Raw genomic sequence first — 21,771 nt, 5'->3', positions numbered from 1 at the left:
TCCCTGTTTTTCCTCCCTTACCACCGAAAGTTCTGTATATGCAGTAATGTCTGTTCTTACCATTATCCTTATACCACTTCACAGAAAGGATTGTTGAGGTGAAGAAGTTTGTAAATATCAAAATAATTTAACAGTGCTGAATTTTTGTTGGTTTTGCTGTTGGTTTTAGGGCCATGCTTGGAGGTGCTCTGGGGTTTGTCCTGGCTCTGCACTCAGGAATCACTCCTGGCAATGCTTGGGAGATCATCTAGGATGTCAGGGATTAAACCAGGGTCTGCTGCATGCAAGGCAAGCACCCTACCCACTGTACTATCTATTCAACCCCTCACAGTGCCTGAATTACAAAAATAAATCTAGAAAAAGTATCAGAATTTGAGCTTGAGTAATAGCTTAGGTTATATATAGCATTTCAGTCTGAACATATTTGGAATAAAAAATTAGCTTACTCAGCTTTATAACTTCCTTCATTACTTCTTTTCCAGGTAGAGAATTTAGAACACCTTCAAAATTTCCTTTTTTTTTAAAATTTATTTATTTATTGAATCTCTGTGGGAAAAATTACAAAATTTTCAAGTTTAGGTCTCAATCATGCAAATATCAATCACAATTCCCTTTACCAATACTTATTTTTCACCACAAAGAACCCCAATAAACCCCCCCCAATCCCCCCCCCAATGTCTGTGGGGTAGATGAATTCTAGTTAACACTCTGTCTACTTTGACTAGCTTCATTGTTTTGATAAAAGTTGCACCATTATTATTTAGACTTTACCCCCCACCCCCCCGCAAACTCAGCCATGCTGAAAAAGCATTGTGAAATGATCTACTTTCTACAGCTGGGTTCAAGAATTAAATGGATTTCTGCTATTTTATTTTGGATTTCTGCTATTTTATTAATTAACCCTGCAAGTATTTCTATTGAGAGTCAGATAATTAAGAGATTGGTCTCTGTGCTTCTGGGGCCGTGGCCGTGCCGGAGAGCCGCTCGTGGGGGGCAACTGGTGACCTCGGTCAGGCGTGAAGGACGGGCCCTTCAAAATTTCTTAGGCAGATGTAGAATAGTATTTCTCTTCATAAGAATAGTATTTCTTGGGGCTGGAGCAATAGCACAGCAGGTAGGGTATTTACCTTGCATGTGGTCAACCTGGGTTCAATTCCCAGCATCCCATATGGCCCCTGAGCACCACCAGGAATAATTCCTGAGTGCAGAGCCAGGAGTAACTCCTGTGCATCACCAGGTGTGACCCAAAAAGAAAAAAAAAATAATAGTATTTCTCTTCATAGGAATGGTTTAGCTTGGAGTAGGCCATATGCAAAAAAATAATAATAATAAGATGAGATCTAGAGAACATCTGTTTAAAGTCATCAGAGAACCACTAGAGTGGTAATAAAGTAGAGGAACCAAATTCAGAGAAAAGCATCCCCGGAGGACTCAACACTGCTTTCTCTGTAAGGTCATTTGCTTAAACAAAGCAAAGAGCCAGATGCTGAGTATTTGGACTTTGCCTTATCAGGGGACTGTGGAGAGCGTGCCAGCAGACCTTTGGGTTCTTGGTGGAGCAAGAGCATCAAGGTCAGACATCTGAGGGTCCGCAGATACACGTGATTTTTCCTTTTTTTTTTTTCCTTTGAAGCAGCATCCATTTATGTGGGTACTTATGACACAGGGAGCTAAAACAGGAAGCAGGAAGTCTGACAAATGAGTTTGCAACAATTGCAGGGCCCTAGAACTGCAGTAACTTTTCTTTTTAATTTTTTTATTTTATAAAGTAGTTCACAATATTTGATTTCACTTACCATTCAAACACCAATGCCACCACCATTACACCTTCCCACCATATTTCAGATGTTTCCATCCCGAACCCCCAACCCCTGCCCCAAAACAGAACCCAAATAATATATTTTGTATTGTTTTCTGAAAATGCTACAAAAAAATTATCCTTAGAGGAAAGAGGGTGAAGATTGTTGTATTTTACCCAGGGGCCATTAAGCCCTTCTATAAGAGATCACTATCGACGTGTTGAAAAAAAAATACTTCCCTCTAAGGTTGGTTGTCTCCTATTTTGAACCCTGTCAAATGTGGTGCAATACTCTTGGAGTATGGGTAGTGTATGTGATATGAAGTACCAAGGAATAGATGCACTTGTGGATGAGGCTCAGCCCTACCATGTGGAGAGCAGCCGTGGAAGCAGCCAGAGGTGGCTTATGGGCATGACTGCTGAGTCACCAGAGAGAGGAGGATACAGGTGGAGGGACTCCGTTCCCAGTCCCGTTGAACCCAGGGATTGCAGTACTTGGGAAACAGGTCCAGTTTGGGGAGCACTACTGGATTCTTTGAAGAGGAGTCCTTCACCACTGTTTCTTCGGAGCACTAGCAGGCCAGGGTCTGTCCCTTACACGAAGGTGACCAGCTTTTCCTTCTTCCTTCTCTTCTGTCTAGAAGAGATTGTGTCCTTTCTAGAATAGAAAATAATCTGGTTACTTCTGATTTTTTTATCTACAGTTTCTATATCACTGTCATCCCATTGTTCATCAGTTTACTTGAGTGGCGCCAGTAATCTCTCCATTTGTCCCAGCCCTGAGATTTTAGCTGCCTCTCCTTGTCTTTCCCAACGGTGCCGTATTGGAGGCTCTTTCAGGGTCAGGGGAATGAGACCTGTTATTGTTACTAGTTTTGGCACATCAAATATGCCATGGGTAGCTTGCCAGGCTCTGCAGTACGGGCAGGATACTCTCAGTAGCTTGCTGGGCTCTCCAAAAGGTAGGTGTGTGTATATATATATATATATATATATATATATATATATATATGTATATGTATATATACACACACATATATATATTTCTCTCTATGGTTTGTTGCCTACTATCTGAACGCAATCAAATGTGGTGTGGTAGTTATGGAAGAAGTGGCCACATCGTCCAGGAATATGTTCACTCATATGTAAGGCTCGGCCCGAGCATGTGGAAAGTGGCCTAGAGCATGGTGGGTGGTTGGGTAGTGGAGGTAAGCTGCCAGAGCTAGGTCCCTTGGGGCAGGGAGGACTCTAACCCCCCACACACACCCAGAGCACCCCGAGTGAAAATAGCCTGGTGCAGAGTCCAGTGGCATGGTTATGGGAGCCTTATTTTATGCTCCCTTCTGGGAGAAGCAGCCATGAGTTCTGGAGGGTGGTCAGTGAGATCTGACATCGGCAGGAGATGGCTTATAGGTGTGACCCCTGGGTTGCCGGAGATTGGGAAAAGCAGGTAGAGGATCTCTGCTCCCGAGTCTCATTGAGCCGAGTCCAAGGTCACAAAGTTCCACATTACCTGGGTTCCATGGGACTTTACTCATGCGTGAGGCTCTCCCCAAGTATCCCGGAAAGCCGCCTGGAGCATGGCTGCGGTTGGGTAGTAGAGGTTGGCTGCCGGGGCTGGGTCCCTTGGGGTGGGGAGGACTCTCACCTGCCCCCCTCTGGGGCGCCCCAAGTGAAAACAGCCTGGCCGCCACGTCTGGTGGCATGGTTCTGGAGCCCTCATTTTATGCTCCCTTCTGGAAGAAGCAGTTTCTATCAGTTTAAAATAGTCACACCAAGAGACAGGAGAATCTTTTAAAATAAAAGAAAATAGAGGCTTGAGAGATATTCCAGTGGGGAGAGCTCTCACCTTGCGTGTGGCCAGCGTAGTATTGATCCCTGGTATCCCATATGGTCCCCCAAACCCCACCAGAAGTGACCTCTGAGCACAGAAACAGGAATAAGCCCTGAGCACCACCAGTTGTGGTTTAACCCCCCTCCCCCCCCAAAAAATGAAAACAAACCATCAGGCAATCTAAATTTTTAATTAGCAGTAAACTTGAAATAATTCTAATATGTTCAAGAAAACAGAGGAAAAGATGGGGGAAATACCTGCAAAGATAGTAGTTAATTAACTATTTAAACAAATTAAGTATGAATCTCAGAGCTGAAAAAGGAATGAATGATATAATAGTTGTATTTGACAGCAGAGAAAACACAGAAACAGGTTAGTAAATAAGGTGAATCAGTAGAAACAGCCACTGACAGGGGAAAAAGGGAAAATGCAAGGTGGATGCAAGGTTCAGTGTAAATGCCTAACACTGGTGTCTTGAGTTCCAGGAGAAGAAAATGGAATAGAAGGAACCTTTAAGAAGTTGGTTGCCCAGAGTGGTTGTTTACCACCATCATTGTCATAGCAATCCCTCCTCTGTTGTATGACTGAAACTCAATTGTGAACGACTTTGTAACTGTGTATCTCATACTGATTCTATTTTAAAAATTTTTGATAAAATGAAAAATTAAAGTTAGTTTCAGGATCAGTAAGATAGTCCAGAGATTAAGGCCTTCCATGTGGTTGCCTCGAGCAGTACTAAGGGGGGACCCTGAGCACAGTAAGCTGTGGCCCCAAAACAAGACAGAAAAGCTTCATTTTAGGAGCAGTGGACTCTGGTCGCCCACATCCCAAAGCTGAATGCCATCTCTCCTTTACTTAATAGTGCTCCACCCTATGGTTGCTCTGTCCTTCTAGGCTATTTAGTGCTTACTAGCGCGCTCTCTCCTCTTCCCCCTCCCCCTCTCTCTTTCTTTCTCTGTCTCTCTTTCTCCCTCTTTCTGCCTGTCTCTATCTCAGTCTGTCTCCCTCCCTATCTCTCTCTCTCCCCCCTCCCACCACCCCTGCCCCCAGAGACCTCAGTGAGATGAGGGTGGGCTTTCTATGCACCAACAAGATATGAACGTCTTCCCCCAATAAAACTTTCAAAATAAGTTGATTATATGAAATAAAAATTAATGGCAACAAAACCAAACTTAGGCACTTAAAATTGAAATTGATAAATTGAACTGGAGAAATAGTACACGATGTAAGTAAGGTGCTGGCCTCGCACAGAGCTGACCTGGGTTCGATCCCCGGCACCACATAGAGTGTCCCCAGTCCCACCGGTAGCCATCTGAGTGCGGAGCCAGAAGTAAACCCTGAGAACCAGTGGGTATGGCCCAAATAACAAAAATAAGTAAATCAATGAATTTTAGAATGGAATACAAAGAGAAACTCTTCAGAGGAATCTGAAGTGTTGGGAGCTCCCGTGGCAGAGCACGTGACTACCGTGTGAGGCCCCAGGTTGTCTCTTGTACCCCATGTCCCTTCCCCACGCCCTGTGGCTGTCACCTAGTGGCCCTCCAGCACCACCAGCCAGCCTGACCACCAAACCATGAGACCTTCACACATCATCAGGAATGACCCTGAGCCCCCAAGCTCCAAGGGGTGTAGTCCTCATCTCTTTTTTTTAATGGATTGAGGGGGTGGAGTTCAGAGAATAAAATGTGTTGATCTCCAAAGGCACATCAGTACTACCCCGAGTCCGGCCTCTGGACAGAAGCTGTGTTGTCAGGAGTCCCTGGGACAACGTCTTTATCATACTAAAAGGAAACAGTGGCCAACCTCTTGTTTTATACCCAAGAAAATGCCTTTTAAAATTGGGGCAAGGCAGTTTAATATTCTGGATTTTCTGGAGCGCACAAGCACAAACATCTCCAAAATACGCAACACTGACATCCCAGTAGTAGCACACCAGATTGGACGGTTTGTAACACAGAAACCAGCCAGTCTCCGCTAACAAAAGCGTGAACACAGAAGGCTTAACTTGCAGCAACAGCTTAGTAAACCCTCAGACAAGGACCTATTGTCCCCATGGTGAGATACAGTAGTCTTCACAGATTTTCTTCTATGAAACTATTTTTAATCAATCCGTTAGCCGTGTAATGGTAACAAGCAGTATAAATTATTGTGGGCCTACTATGGAGGCAAGCTTGAGGGGTGGCTGGCAAAATGGAGACACTGGTGGAGGAAAGGTGACCATAGTGGTGGGATTGATACTGGAATGTTGAATGCCTGTAACAAATCATCATGATCAACTTTGTAAACCTCAGTGTTTAAATAAAGCGGGGAGGGCACAGGGCAGGGGACAAGAGGGACTGAGAATGTAGCTCAGTGGTAGAGCATTTACCTTGCATGTTTGAGGGTCTGGGTTTGATCCTTGGTACCACAAAACAAACAAGAAATTACAATTGAAATGAAACTTAGTTGACTGCTTGCTGAAACAAAAGCATCAGTGTTCTTCAAGCAATGATACCAATCAGGCTACATAACATAACATTCTCAAAGTACAAAATAAAATCCAAACTCACTTCATTTAGAAAGAGCCAAGTAACTGTGCCATATTCTCAAGGGACGCACAAGTCCTGAGATGACCCAGAAATTGGAATTATCAGTTGAAACTTATATTAAATTCAATCCCCTGAGGTCAAGAAAACACATATTTGAATAAGTCAGAGGACTTAGCAAGAATTTTTTTTTTAATTTTAATTATAACTAGGGGCTGGAGAGACAGTACTGCAGGTAGGGCATTTGCCTTGCATAATTTGGCTGACCCAGGTTCAATCCCCTGTACCCCGTATGGTCCCTGACACCCATCGGGAGCAATCCCTGAGCACAGCCAAATATGGCCCCAAAACAAAAAAAAAAATTGTAACTAAAAATATATATACTGAAATAAACTCTTGGACATTTCAGTAGCAGAATGCACATGACAGAGGCATCGAGGAACTTGAAAACTGAGAGGTAGAAAATCCAGTTGAAAGAATTGAGGCAGAAAGGACTGAAAATGGAGCAGTGCTTCAGAGGCTAGCAGGTATCCCGAAAGGAGTAGTATATCACTGGAGATAGAAATTGTGGTAGGAAGATATTTGTAGAAATAGTGACTGAGGGGGCCAGAGCAATAGTACATCAGGGAAGGCATTAGCCTTGCGTATCGTCAACCCACGTTCGATCCCCAGCATCCTATATTTTCCCCCAAGCAGTATTTCCTAAGTGCAGAGCCAGGAGTAACACCTGAGCATCACTGGATGTGAGAAAGAAAGAAAGAAAGAAAGAAAGAAAGAAAGAAAGAAAGAAAGAAAGAAAGAAAGAGAGAAAGAGAGAAAGAGAGAAAGAAGACTGAAACACTCCCAAATTTTCTGATTCACAGATAAAAAGAGAATAAACTCAGAGAAAACTACATATATACACATAAGCCAGACTTCTGAAAACCAGAGGTACCCACCAGCTAATAAAATGACTGCTGTATATTTTTTAAGGGAATGAAAGATACCGCACAAGCCTTTTTTTAAAAATGAACCGCTTTCTATAGAGGAGTTAGGATTTGATTGACTTTTTATCATGGAGCAACATATCATAGAACAGGGCCTTTAATATGTTGAGAGGAAATATCTGTCAGAATTCTGTATCCCCTGAAATTATACATCGGGGTGAAAATAAAAGAAAAACATTTTCAGGTAGAAGAAAAGAATTTATGGCTAGAAGACCATCTTTATAAGGTATTCAAAAGAGATTTTTTTTCAGGCTGAAGAAAAATTACTTCAGAAAAAACTTGGATCTTCACGAATGTAGAAAGAACAAAATAGATAGTAAATAGATAAGACAAAATCCTGTATTTTTAACCTTCTTAGATTTTTATTTGGTTGGTTTGGGGGCCACACCTGGTTGTGCTCAGGGCTTAGTCCTGGCTCTGCGCTCAAGGATAACTCCTGGGGGTGCTTATGGGACCAGATAGGATGCTGGGAATCAGACCTCATAGACTGCAAGCAGGGCAAACGCCCTTTTCTCTGTATATCACCCTGAAACCCTACCTCCTAAATTTCTTAATATTGATACTTTCCCAAAACAAAAATTACAACATTACAAGGGACTTTGAATATTTATAGATTTTATAGTGTCAGAGGATCATCTTCATTGAGATTCATTGTGTTCTATGTGAAGCAGTGCAATACTCACTTAAAAAAGCAAGGTGTAGCCAGAAAGCCAATAAAGATACCCAAGTAAGCTTTAAAATGGCAACCCGTGCAGCTGACCTGAGGTCAATTCCCAGCACCCCATATGGTCCCCTGCCAGGAGTGATCCCTGAGCGCAGAGCCAGAAGTAAGTCTGAGCACAGCCAGGTGTGCCCAAAAACCAAAAGTAATTAGTTAAATAACAACTCAGTAATATACACAAGACTAGAAAATAGTTGTTTCTGAGCAGTGGAATGAACATATTTTTAAAATGTTTACTTTGTGTCAATTTATATCTATCAGATTTTCTTCTGCCTTATTAGAATAACTAAGGAAGAAGATGAACATATTTTTGATCTTCTCAAAAATGAAACCTGAAAAAGCAGATGACTTTAAACCTGGATTATTGTCAAAGACAATTTAACTCTAAATCTTAAAAGAAATTTTTAAGTAAAGGGGCAGTTTTTCCTAAAGAGTCCGCCTCTTGGAGAGCCCGGCAAGCTACTGAGAATATCCCGCCCACACAGCCGAGCCTGGCAAGCTCCCCATGGCGTATTCGATATGCCAAAAACAGTAACAATAACCGGTCTCATGTCCCTGACCCTGAAAGAGCCTCCAGTATGGCAGCGTTGGGAAAAGTGGATGCTAAAATCTCAGGGCTGGGACAAAAGGAGATGTTACTGGCGCCTGCTCGAGTAAATCGATGAACAGTGGGATGACAGTGATATAGTGATACAGCGAAGTAAAGAGACTGAATGGGGCTACAGCAATAGTACCACAAGGAGGGCATTTGCCTTGTACACGGCTGACCCAGGTTTGATCCCTTGCATCCCATATGGTCCCCCGAGCACCGCCAGGAGTAATTCCTGAGTGCAGAGCTAGGAGTAGCCCCTGATCATCTCCATGTGTGCCATCCCCCCCCTAAAAAAAAAAAGAGTAAAGGGGCTGGAAAGAGAACTCAATAGACTAACGTGTGTTGTGACTGAGGATGAGGGAGAGCCTGGGTATGATCTCCAGCACTGCCTCGTTCCCTGAGCACCAGCAGAGGCAACAACTAAATAAACAGTTTGCAGTAGCCCAACACCAGTGGGTGCAGCCCAGAAAAGCAAAAATAATACAATGAAGTGAAATAAAGAAAATGCTGGAGCTGGAGACATAGCTATCCAAAGGCATGGAATAGAAGCTTTGGATTTGGGAGCCCCAGACATTGCTCAATCATAGCATGTTCCCCCAAGCACAGTGAGGGGTGTCCCAAAACCAAACCAAAAGGAGAATCAATGGAGGGTCGAGCTGTGGCTCGCGTGGTAGGGCACCTGCCTGCATGCATGAGACCCTGGGCTCAGCCTCCAGCCTCCTGTCCCGATTTTTGCCAAGTGCGGCTCGCCCCACCCACCTCTCTTTCTGCATAAAAACAGTAATAACAGCAATAACGAAATAAGTAAATGTGAGAATCCCAAGGGTGCTGAGATTTGCAGGGAGGGGAATTAATAATAAATGAAGATTTAAAATCTGTTAGCAGAGTCTCATCTTACAGGTTTTTGCTTTAACTGAAAAAACGCCTTCCTTGAGTTGTCCTTCAGCAGAATCACAGGCACTGGGGAGTCCTCATTATTAAAGGTTACTCATTTTTTTTTATGCTGACTAACAAACCATCCGAGCAGGTAGGCATAGGGGTTAGGCGTCCCCTTTACTGTCAAAGTGGCTTTTTAAATAATGAACGTCCAACTGTGAAGGAAATTAAGCCTGTAATTATGTTCATAGGATCAAAGTTCTGATCGTACCAGTCTTTCTTCAGCGGGAGCCCAGGACTCTGAATCTGCCTCTCTAACAGATGAAGATGCCTGCCATGACCTGGAAGGAGCCACTTCTTCCCAGGAGATCAGCACCACTTCCGGGACGAAGGGAACTGATATCAACAGAATAAGCCTGGAAAGTTCTGCCTCCTTAGAAGGTTTGTTCACACTCTTCTGTCATACTGTGTTTGATCTGCAGTGTTTTCACCTTCTTTTTGCTTTACTTTTGAATAAGAGTCGACGTGGCTCTAAAGTCAAAACAATAGAACCCAGGCACTTTGAGGGATGTGTAGATCCCATATACCCTGCCTTCATCTTATTTCCTCCTGTGAGGTCATCATTACCATTCACTGTCTTTAAGCTTTTCTAGAAAAGCGTGCTTGCGTGCATTTGTTCTTACCTCTTGACTCCTGAGGTCAAGGTGCTACGAATATGTTGTTATTCCTTGCATTTTCACTTAATAGTACATACTGAAGATCACTCCTTGTAGGCTCAAGGGAGGCTATGGGATTCTGGGGATCGAATCCTGGTCAGCTGCATGCAAGGGAAATGCCTTCCTCACTCAGGGCTGGGACAAATGGAGACATTACTGGCACCCACTCGAGCAAGTCTATGAACAATGGAACAACAGTGATACAGTTCTATATTTTTTGTTTTTTCTTGTTTTAATTCTTTGATTTTTTTTGTTTTTTAAAACTATATTTGTGGGGTTTTTTTTATTTAATTTTTTATTTCCTTATATGTTGTACATTTAATGTTGACACCTTTACATCTGGAAATATGTTTCACAAATTGCGTATCCCTGAATCACCAGCTCTCGGCTCAGGAAGCAGCTGGGGTAGAACTCCTGCCTTTCAGGCCTGGGGCCCTGAGCTCTGTCCTTGCCCACAACCCACATGCTAAGCGTGAGTCCAGTGGTGCTTCCTTTGGGGATCGATCCTTGTACCACAACTGAGGCAATCTCTGGCATCTGTAACCCAGTGTGTGTGAGCACCACGGCAGGTGTGCAAACCCTGTGTCCCCAGCAAGCACTACAGTCAAAGTGTGGGAGCACCACACTCGTGTTGATCATGTTGATCAACATGATCAACAGTTACAGCAGAGAAGCGGCAGGAGGGGACAAGCAGAACATTAACCGGGTCCAGGACTTCCTCTCCTGTCATAGTCAGTCACAGTTACCCCCTCACAGATGACATTATCAGAGCTTCTGACACTATATATTACAGGAATGTCATCTTTTTAAAGCTTCTATAAACTTAAAAAAATATATTTTGTTTTTGGATCACATCCCATGGTACTCATTACTGACTCCTGGCTTTGCGCTCAGGAATCATTCCATGGCTCAGGGGACCATGTGGGATGCCATGTATTGAACCTAGATCAGTTGTATGCAAAGCAGGTGCCCTTCCCACTGTATATCTCTATCCATCCCCAAAGCTTCTGTGGACTAATAAAAGTATATGTGTTTTGTGAAGTATTCATTTTCCAAGAGCATAATTATAATGCCATCTAGTTTTTATGTGACATTTATCGTCTACCAAATATTCACGTAGTTTAAATGTTTACAACTCTCTCATGAATCTCTTCCTGTAGAAGGTTCATGCCAGTGGAATCTAAACAGCCCACATGTATAATCAGTTGAAATTAACTACCTGTTATCTTTGGTCCCCTTTTTTTTTTTTTTTTGCTTTTTGGTTCACACCCGGCAATGCTCAGGGGTTACTCTTGGCTCTGCACTCAGGAATTACTCCTGGTAGTGCTCAGGGGACCATATGGGATGCTGGGAATCGAACCCGGGTCAGCCACATGCAAGGCAAACGCCCTACCTGCTGTGCTATTGCTCCAGCCCCTGGTCCCTCCTTTTTTTTTTCTTATGAACGATTTGAATAAAAGAGAAATAATTTTCATTATCTTAGTTTTTATGTCATTTTCTCAGTAAGATTTTTGCTCATTTTGCTTTGTCCAAAAGTGAGAATGTATTTTTTTTAATGTAAGAGTATTGCTAATTATTCAGCCATTGATTAGGCTGATTGAATTGGGCATGAACTCCACCTTACTTTTTTTTCTTTTTTATGAATTTATTCATTGAATCACTGTGAGAGCAGTTACAAAGCTTTTGGGTTTAAGTATCAGTCACACAATGATGAAACACCCATCCCTTCACCAGTGCCCATTTTCTACCACCAAAATACCCTAGTATACCGCCATCCCACACCCTCCCCCTACCTGTGGGGCAGATGATTTCCACATTACTCTCTCTCTCTACTTTGATTACATTCAATATTTTGACACCAGATCCACCATTACTATTTGGGATTTTACCCCAACACTCAGATCTGCCAAAAAGACAACCGTAGACAATTTGTTTTCTACTGCTGGTTATGAATAACATATGATGTCGCGTGGCCGCAGTAGTGGTCACACTATTTTGGAATTCTGAAATTTTAACACTTAAATCTTGAGGGATTTCTGCCAAAACCTGCTGGGTTCTGAGATTTGTTCCTGAGTCTCTGGGATCATGGCCGTTAAGCATTTTGATCATGGGCCTGAGAGGCCATTCGTGGGCTGCAACTCAGGGTCTCGTTGGGGCGGGGAGGAAAGGGCTGGCTCCACCCCCATCTCATGAGGCCCCGTTTGTCTCGTCACTGAGGGGCCGAATCTGACTGTCCTCCAGTGGCCTCTGGAGGATGGCGGCCACTGAGCTGCTAGGGGGAAACAGGCCAAGGCACGAAACCTGTTCCCACCTAGGGTGGCCCGGCACCGGTAACCTGCTGCGGGGACCTGATGCTTTTATGTCAAAAGCCACTGGGTTCCGAGATTTGTTTCTGAGTCTCTGGGATCATGGCCATTAAGCAGTTTGATCAGGAGCCAGAGAGGCCTTGCCTCCAATTATATAACTGAGCAGGAGGTAGTTCGTGTATGGGTCTCCCACATACCTTACCTAACTTTTGGCCATTTACTTTCTTGATAAACTTGGCCCCAAGTTGTTGGGGTCTGACCAAAGGCACAGCAGCAATTTTGGGGTATCTGGAAGTCTGAAGGCGCCATCAGGCTACTGATGCACTCACCTCACAGATTAACCTGCTGGCGGCATCCTACCCCATGGTCCCTCCTTTTTTTCCCTCCTTGTCATATAATCAAGAAATTTGCTCACTTCCCCTGTTATTTTTTTTTCTTTTTTTATTAGTGAAAAACCATGAGGTACAGTTATAGGCTTACAAATTTTGTGCTTGGGTTTCAGTTATACAATGATCAAGTGCCCATCCCTCCACCAGTCATCCATCCCCATGGGTCCCAGCATCCCCCCCACCCTCATCCCCCCCCCACCCGTCCCATCCTGCCTCTGTGGCAGGGTATTCCCCCTTGTTCTCTCTCTCTTCTTTTGGGTACTGTGTTTTGCAAGAGAGGCTTTGAGTGGCAATCATGTTTGGTCTATCGACTACTTTTAGCATGCTTCTCCCACCCTGGGAGGGCCCTCACAACACCCTTCATTTGGAACTCTCTTCTCTATCTGAGCTTCCTTTTCACCTAGAGCCTGTGGCTGGCCTTCCATTCATGGAGCAAAATTCCTGGTACTAATCTCAGCCATTCCTGGGTGTCACTCTCCCTTTTTGTTGCTTTATGTTCCCCAGATGAATGCAATCTTTCTGTGTCTATCCCGCTCTTTCTGACTCATTTCTCTTAACATGATACTTTCCATGTAGTACCACTTGTATGTAAATTTCATAACTTCATCTTTTCTAACAGCTACATAGTACTCCATTGTGTAAATGTACCAAAGTTTCTTTAACCAGTCATCTGTTCTTGGGCACTCAGGTTTTTTCCAGATTCTGGCTATTGTAAAGAGTGCTGCAATGAACAAACAATTGCAGATGTCACTTCGACTATACCTTTTTGCCTCTCTGGGATATATTCCCAGGAGTGCTATAGCTGGGTCAAATGGCAGATCAAATTCTAATTTTTAATATGCAAACCTTTTGAAGAGAGTTCAGGAGCTGTAGCACATGCTTTGCACACAGGAAGCCCAGTTTGACCCCCAGGACTACATGATCCATCCCCTAAACAAGTGACCCCCAAGCAGCAAACCAGGAGTATCCCCTGAGCGCTCCCAGATACAGCTCAGAAACAAAATCAAAAAAAGAAAGGGGAGAATAAATAGTTGTGCTAAGCAGATCAACTTACCTCACAACCTGATTCATATTTGTTAAAAGGAGTCTTCTATGGATCAAACAAATAGTACTGCGGGAAAAGTTACTTGCAGACGGCCAACCCAGGCTCGATCCTCAGCAGTCCGCCAAGCATTGCCAGGAGTGATCCCTGAGTACAGAGCCAGGACTAAGCCCTGAGCACCACTGGGTATGGCCCCAAAACACAAAATTTTTTTTTGTTTTTTTTTGGGTCACACCCGGCGATGCACAGGGGTTACTCCTGGTTCTGTACTCAGGAATTACTCCTGGTGGTGCTCAGGGGACCATATGGGATGCTGGGAATCAAACCCGGGTCGGCCGCATACAGGCAAATGCCCCACCTGCTGTGCTATCTCTCCAGCCTCTACAAAATATTTTTTAAAGGAATATCTTGTGCTGTTGATCACTTGGACATAAAATGCAGGTTGCCCACATCAGTGATTACATCAGTCTAATAAAAGGTAAAGGTAAAGGTAAAGGCCCTCCCGTTGATCGTCGATTTGCTCGAGCGGGCCCAGTAATGTCTCCATCGGAGACTTTGTTGTTACTGTGTCTGGCATATCGAATACTCTCGGTAGCTTGCCGGGCTCTCCGAGAGGGGCGGAGGAATCGAACTCGGGTCGGCCATGTTGGCCGCGTGTAAGGCGAACAGCCTACCCGCTGTGCTATCGCTCCAGCCCAGTCTAATAACTGCTAGAAATTGGGAGCCAACGATCAACCTCATGTGAGCAGGAGCCATGGGGCAACTGTGGTCTCCACCCTCTGAAGCTCTTTCTCTCCATTCCCTTCCCTCTGTTGGAACTGTGGGATGCCCCTCCTAGCCCCTGTGCTCAGGGTCGTGGTGCTCCCCATGATCAATCACATGTAGGTCACTGCCGGGGAGGTCACAGCCCCACTTGCCCAGTCACACCCCTGCAGGAGCCTTCTGGGCTCCTCCTGGCATCTTAAGAGGGAGCTGCTTCCTTCCTTGGCCTCTCCCCATCTCCCCCTGCTGAACCCAGGGCCAGGAATAGCCCTGGGATGACCTTGTTATTTATTTTCTGAAACATCTTTAGTCTGGCTCATTCTGATTAAATACCAGCCCGCAGTGGTACTTCATGGGTGATCTTATCCTTTGACTTCATAGGACCTAGTCATTTTTTCCATTGCTTTTTTTTTTTAACCTCCCTATAATAACATCGGTGTTCACTCATGACATTTAGTATTGATTGTTTTTGCCATATTGGAGGCTTTGCTTTTCATGCTTTCAGATACCCCCTAGTCTGCTGCAGTCAAAAGCCTAACTAAGAAATCTTTGAAAGAAAAAACAAAACATATCGACATAATGCTTATTACAGTGTACTGTTGGAGTTGTTCTATTTTACTGTGGTTGTTACTAATCGTGCCTAACTTATAACATAGCTGTTTTGTACTTTCTAGACCCTACAACTAAACAGTTTTCTTGGGTTTTGTTTGGGTTTTGGTCCACACCTGGTGATGATGCTCAGGGATTACTCCTGATTCTGCACTTAGAAGTCACTCCTCTTGGCGATGCACAGGGAACCGTATGGGATGCCAGGGATCAAACCCAAACAGACCACGTGCCCTCCCCACTGCACTATTGCTCCAGCCCTGATTTCTTGTATTTAAACTTTCGGAAAAGGCAAGCAGAGAAACAATACTAAAGCACTTTCTAGCTGTAAAATACAAAGTGCTTAATACGTGAGTGGTAGAAATATCTAGCGTTTGCAAATCAGGATGTGAGCACATTGCCTGCAGGTTGTACTCAAAAACAAAACTGTACTCATTGCATGCAAGACATTTTCCTTATATCCATTTCCTCTTAAATTGCCTCCAATATTAAAAAAAAAAAAAAGAAGCTTAACATCTTTTTCTTTTCTTTTTTTTTTTTCCTTTTTGGGTCATACCCGGCAATGCTCAGGGGTTACTCCTGGCTTTGCACTCAGGAATTACTCCTGGCAGTGCTCAGGGGATCATATGGGATGCTGGGGATTGAACCCGAGTCGGCCGCATGCAAGGCAAACACCCTACCCACTGTGCTGTCGCTCCGGCTCCAAAGCTTAACATCTTATCAAAGAATTTGTAACTGTCTCCCATCTCTTTTCTCATTGAAAGTAATGATTTGCGCCCTGTCTTTAATAAATGAATAGGATCCCTGTCAAAGTTTGCCTTGCCTGGAAAATCAGAAGTAGCGTCTTCCTGCAGCACAAGCAATGCAAACATCTTCCAGAACTACGCAATGGAGGTACAGCTTCGCTCAAAAATGCATTTATGTTACTTAAGTGTTGGTCTGTATGAAGTAATACAAGGTTTGAGCAGCTTCATTCTTGTTGTTTTAGTGGGAACCACACCCAGCATTCTAGCTCTGCACTCAGGGATGATCCCTGGCGGTGCTTGGGGACTATATGAGATGCCAGGGATGGAACCCAGGATTGCCATGTGTGAGGCAGGCAACCTATTCATGATACTATCCTGTAATACAAAGTTTAAGGATAAACTTAAGCATCAGCGGAGATGCTCAAAGGGCCAGAGGCCCTGCTCTGCAGGTGATGGGTGCAAGGTTCTATCCTGGACACCACATGGGCCATATGCACTGTCGGGAGTGACCCCTGCACATCACCAGATGTGGCTCCAAAACAAAAAGGGAAGACATTTAAAATCCAGTTTTTAGTATTTCAGATTATTGAAATACTACTACCTCTGGGTCTGAGAAGATAGGATGCTTGCCTTGCATGTAGCTGACCCAGGTTCGATCCTGGACATCCCATATGGTCCCCATAGTGCCATCAGGAGCAATTCCTGAGTGTAGAACCAGGAGTTACCACTGAGCATCACCGAGTGTGGCCTTTAAAAAAGAGAGAGAGAGAGAGAGAATATACTACCTAAGGTCTATTACAGACAGTTCTTCCTTTCTGAAATTGTTTCTAATCCTGAGCATGCACTGAACCATTTTCTAGAATTTTTGTTGTTGTTGTTCAACTTTTGTTTTGGGACCACACCTGGAATGCTCCTGGTTCTGCACTCAGGTATTAATTACTCCTGGTGGTGCTGAGGGGACCATACGGGACATCAGGGATTGGACCCCTCCCATCTGCCCATCTGTACTATCACTCCAGCCCTGAACAGTCTTCTAAAGTGCCTGTTTCTCCCTTAGGTTCTCATCTCCAGTTGCTCTCGGTGTAGAACTTGTGACTGTCTTGTCCATGATGAGGAAATCATGGCTGGCTGGACCGCAGATGACTCAAATCTCAACACGACTTGTCCGTTTTGTGGCAATCTTTTCCTACCCTTTCTGAATATTGAAATAAGAGATTTAAGAAGACCTGGAAGGTACTGATTTATGCCTTTTCCCTTCATGGTTAAAGATCATATTTTCCAGAATGTCTTTTCTGAAAAAAAAGCTCCTTTGATTCCCATTGCAGATACTTTCTGAAATCGAGCCCATCAGCAGAAAACCTGCATCTTCCGTCCTCTCTGTCCAGTCAGACAAGGCAGTCCTGCATCTCTGCATCAGCCTCCGGTCTCAACACATCTGTGGTCTCTGTTCAAGGGAATTTTGATCTAAATCGGTAATTATGAATACTTGGAACTATGTATTTTTAATAACACATGTACTACACATTTCAAACAAAGAAGCCATTAGTGATCACTTCAAGGTTTAAGTTTTTTCGTATAATGGTCATAATATTCCATTCTTACTCCAGTTAAAATAATACTAAAATAACCTAAATATTTAAATGGTTAGTATTTGTACTTTTTATACTTTTTAATCTTCAGAGTTCAAATAATAACTCTGGGGATGTTCATGATAACATTTATTAATATAATATTAATAATGATTACATTTATTATTATTTTCAGGGTAAAAACTCTGTAGAACACATGAAGTATATCATCAACCTCTTCCTCCTTTTTTTTTTGTTTGGGGGCTTACACACTTGGTGATGGTCAAGGAACAGTATGGGATACCAGTGATTGAACCCAGATCAGCCATATGCAAGTCCTCCTTCAGCACTGTCACTCTGGCCCTTCCTCTTATTTCTCTCACTTTGGGAATGGGATCATTTCTGACTTCTGCTATGGAGTATTTTGTTTTCCACTTCAGAATATTTAAGCATCTGACCCAACATTTGGATCTGTGAAATTAAACTGCAGCTTCACAGCACGATGTTCTCCTATTCTTGGCTTTACTGAGCTTCATGGATAATCTATATTTTTTTAAACAAGACCCTGTACTGATGAAATCTCAGATGATGGTTAGCATTTTGAGCAATAAAGTATTTTTAATTTTATAAACATAACTTTAAGTCATTATTAAGGCAACATGGTTCACAGTAATGTGAATATTTGTTTTAGGTGTATAATATTACTCTCCCACATCCATACCATAGTTCCAATATCCCTCCCCCCCACACTGTCCCTAAGGGACTTTCCACCTACCCACCGCCTGCTTCCCCATCCCTCTTCACCCCACCTTGCCTTGGGAACCCCAGTTTTGTTGGTAGAGCTCTTAGGTTTGTTCTCATTGGTCACTGTGTGTTATTCCCTTGCTTAGTTTCCTGCTGTGCCACTTAGGAAATCATCTGGTGTTTCTCCTTCTGATTTATTTCACTTAATATGACATCCTCGGGTTTTTGTCATGTTGAGCAAAAATCAAGACTTCATTTTTTTTTCTATCTGAATAGTATTTCATCGTGTTTTTTTGTTCTGTTTTGGGGCCACACCCAATGCTCAGTGGTTACTCCTGGCTCTGCACTCAGGAATTATTCCTTGTGGTTCTTGGGGGGACCATATGGGATGCTGGGGATCAAACCTGGGTTGGCCGCGTACAAGGCAAGCACACTGCCTGCATTCTCTCACTCCAGCCCCTAATATTTCATTGTGTATGAATATATATCTCACAATTTCTTCCCCTCTCCCTCTGTTGTTGAGTACTTGAGTCGCGTCCAGATCTTGACTACTGTTAATAAAGCTGGGGTTAATACAGATATGAATGTACATCTTTTCAAATTAGTGCTTTAGTATTCTTAGAATAGGTACCAGCCAAATTTTTATAGGTACTGGCAAAAAAAAAAAAAGAACTCTCACTTGTTTTCTTGAAATTTTCATTTTGAAGTGTGGTATGTAAATAAATCTACACTGAAAGTGGATGTAGAAATCAGCTTTGTTTTGAAAAAGTACCAAATACATCTTATAGAGCTATGCAGATGAATTTTGGGGACGGCAGGGGGGAGCAGGAGGTGGTGGGGGGGTACACCCAGCAGTACTCAGGGCTGACTCCTGAGTGATATAGTCAGGTATCACTCCTGAGGGAACCATATGGAATGCTGGGAACCGAACCTGGATCAGCCATGTTCCAAGCAAATCGCCTGCATCGGCCATGTTCAAGGCAGATGCCCTCCCCGCTGTAGTATCACTTCAGTGCCCTGACTCTTTTTATCGGAATCGCATCTTCAGAAGTTGCAGAGTTCTGTTGAACTAGTGTCCTGTTTGACCCTGCAGTTCAGGCAGCCATACTACAAATCAGTGTGTGCTGTCTCTCACCTCAGGGTCACGGTAGCTCTTTATTTCTTTCTCTCTCCTTGGGGTGCCTGAAATAATAGGTGCCTGTTTCCTGCTTTTTATTTTCTGGGCCTACTACAACTGCTGCAGTAGAAAAGTTGTACACTAGATGTTTTGAATATTTAAACTTCATGGGCCAGAGAGATAGTCCAATGATTAAGCACTTACCTTGCATACAGCACATCAGGTTTGATCCCCAGCACCTCCTATGGCCCCCGAGCCTTGCCAGGAATGACTCCTGCACACCTCGGGGTATGGCCCAAAAACCTCAGTCAGTCAGTCACAGTCATTAAAGAAATTGTAGTGGGATTATACAAATTTATTTTTTTCTCTATAATTTTACTTGCTTTATTGTTTTTAGAAGGGCTGGAGCGACAGACAGCATAGTGGGTAGGGCATTTGCCTTGAACATGGCCAACCCGGGTTCGATTCCTCTGCCCCTCTGGAAGAGCCCGGCAGGCTACCAAGAGTATTTTGTCCACATGGCAAAGCCTGGCAAGCTACACGTGACGTATTCAATATGCCAAAAACAGTAACAGCAAGTCTCACAATTTGTTGTGAGATGTTACTGGTGCCCACTTGAGCAAATCGATGAACTACGGGAGGACAGTGCTACAGTGCTATTGTTTTTAGAAAAATAGAAGTATTTCCTTTTTTTTTAATTTCTTTATTGAATCACCGTGAGATAGTTACAAAGCTTTCATGATTTTCAGTCATATAATGATCGAACACCCATCCCTTCACCAGTTACATTTTCCACCACCAGTGTCCCCAGTATCCCTTCTGCTACCACCACCTCTTCCTACCCCCTGCCTCTGTGGTAAGCACCTTCCTTCTTTCTCTCTCTCTACTTTGGGACATTATGGTTTGCAATACAGATACTGAGAGGCTACCATGTTTGGTTCTTAGTCTCCTTTCAGCACTCATATCCCATCCCAAGCAATCCCTCCAACCGTCATTGACTTAGTGGTCCCTTCTCCATCCCAACTGTCTCCCAGGTGAAACCCAATCATCATCTTCCATTTGATTTACTTTATTATGTCCTAATCTAAGTAGAAGAACATGGTCTTTCTAAGTAAAATACTGCATGGTCACCCAAAATTTGGTTCATAATCTTTCATCACTTAATCATAGTTTAGTAATACGTGATTTCAAAGTAATATTCAAAGTTTTTAAGAAAGCTTTGCATGATGGTCTCACCTCACACTCTTGCGAGAAAAAAAAGTTGGTATAAAATATGCTGTGATTATACATGAGATAAAAGTAAAGTTGATTGAGACCCTAATATGCTGTTTTTGTTATGTTTTTTTCAATGTCCAAGCAAATCTAAACTGCTGGAAAGTTCATGTGCCCGAAGTATTCAGATCCCTACGGATAGGTCAAATGCAGCTCTGTCAAAATGTCCAATATTCCCAATGGCCAGGAGTGTAAGCACTTCCTGTTCTTTGGATAAGGATGACACTGGGAGACAGAAGCTCATCCCAACAGGCAGCCTGCCAGCCACTCTACAAGGAGCTACAGTATGTATCAGGGTGTTTCTCTTTCATTGGGTCATTTATGTATAACTTGGTTCCCTTTGTCATAGCAGTGTTATTAGCTTCAGTTTCATTATCGTTGAGCTAGTAGGGACTCTGTCCCATAATAGTTAAAGTCACTTTCTACTCATATCTTAGAAATTGCTGACAGGATTTGTTTTTAATGATTTGGTGTCATCAATTGCATATTTCTCATTGATTGTTTTTTTATTTTTGCGACAGGATTCCTTGGGGTTGGAATGGCACCTCCCTAGCCCAGACCCTATCACTGTTCCATACCTTAGTCCTTTGGTGGTATGGAAGGAACTTGAAAGCTTACTGGAAAATGAAGGCGATCACGCAATAACGGTGGCAGACTTTGTGGACCATCATCCAATTGTATTTTGGAACCTGGTGTGGTATTTTAGACGTCTTGATTTGCCCAGTAACTTACCTGGATTGATTCTTTCTTCTGAGCACTGTAACAAGTATTCAAAGGTATGAGAGTCAAAACTAACTGAAAGGCAATGCTATCATAATTGTAATGTTTACAGAGTCCTGGTGATTAAAAAGGTTTTTCTTATATCAACAGATTATATTAAAGCATTTACATCAACTTATATCAAAACATTTACAAATAATGTTTTTCCTTGTAGAGTTATGCTTTGTAGTTTGGTAAGATTTATGCAGAATGGTCTCGAATTTTTGTTATAGCTGGAAAAATAAACCATAAAGGATTCTGATGTTTGTGAGTTGGCCTCAGTCTGTGTTTCACACCTCCTTCAGAAACAGGCCTGCTCAACACAGACCCAAATCCATAAGTAATACTCAGGAAACATAGGTATAACTCCTCAGAAGCTTGACTCTAGAAGCATCTTTAAGGAGTTGGTGCC

At 43.1% G+C, this 21,771-nt stretch overlaps 1 protein-coding gene across 7 annotated transcripts in view; it reads left to right on the top strand.

Annotated features, from left to right (window-relative positions):
* Positions 1-21,771, top strand: part of DENND4A (DENN domain containing 4A) — a 147,827-nt gene that overhangs the window by 116,068 nt on the left and 9,988 nt on the right. For all 7 annotated transcript variants that reach the window (XM_056126732.1, XM_056126737.1, XM_056126736.1 and 4 more), the window contains 6 exons: positions 9,584-9,773; positions 15,953-16,047; positions 16,957-17,132; positions 17,225-17,371; positions 20,686-20,884; positions 21,122-21,376. In XM_056126732.1, the coding sequence (XP_055982707.1) occupies positions 9,584-9,773; positions 15,953-16,047; positions 16,957-17,132; positions 17,225-17,371; positions 20,686-20,884; positions 21,122-21,376 (1,062 nt within the window). The remainder of the gene's footprint in view (positions 1-9,583; positions 9,774-15,952; positions 16,048-16,956; positions 17,133-17,224; positions 17,372-20,685; positions 20,885-21,121; positions 21,377-21,771) is intronic.

The sequence above is a fragment of the Sorex fumeus genome, unplaced genomic scaffold, assembly GCF_029834395.1.
Source record: "Sorex fumeus unplaced genomic scaffold, SorFum_2.1 ptg000063l, whole genome shotgun sequence".
NCBI lineage: Eukaryota > Metazoa > Chordata > Mammalia > Eulipotyphla > Soricidae > Sorex > Sorex fumeus.
Note: the sequence above shows the minus strand (reverse complement) of the source record. Positions and strands in the feature narration are given on the sequence as shown.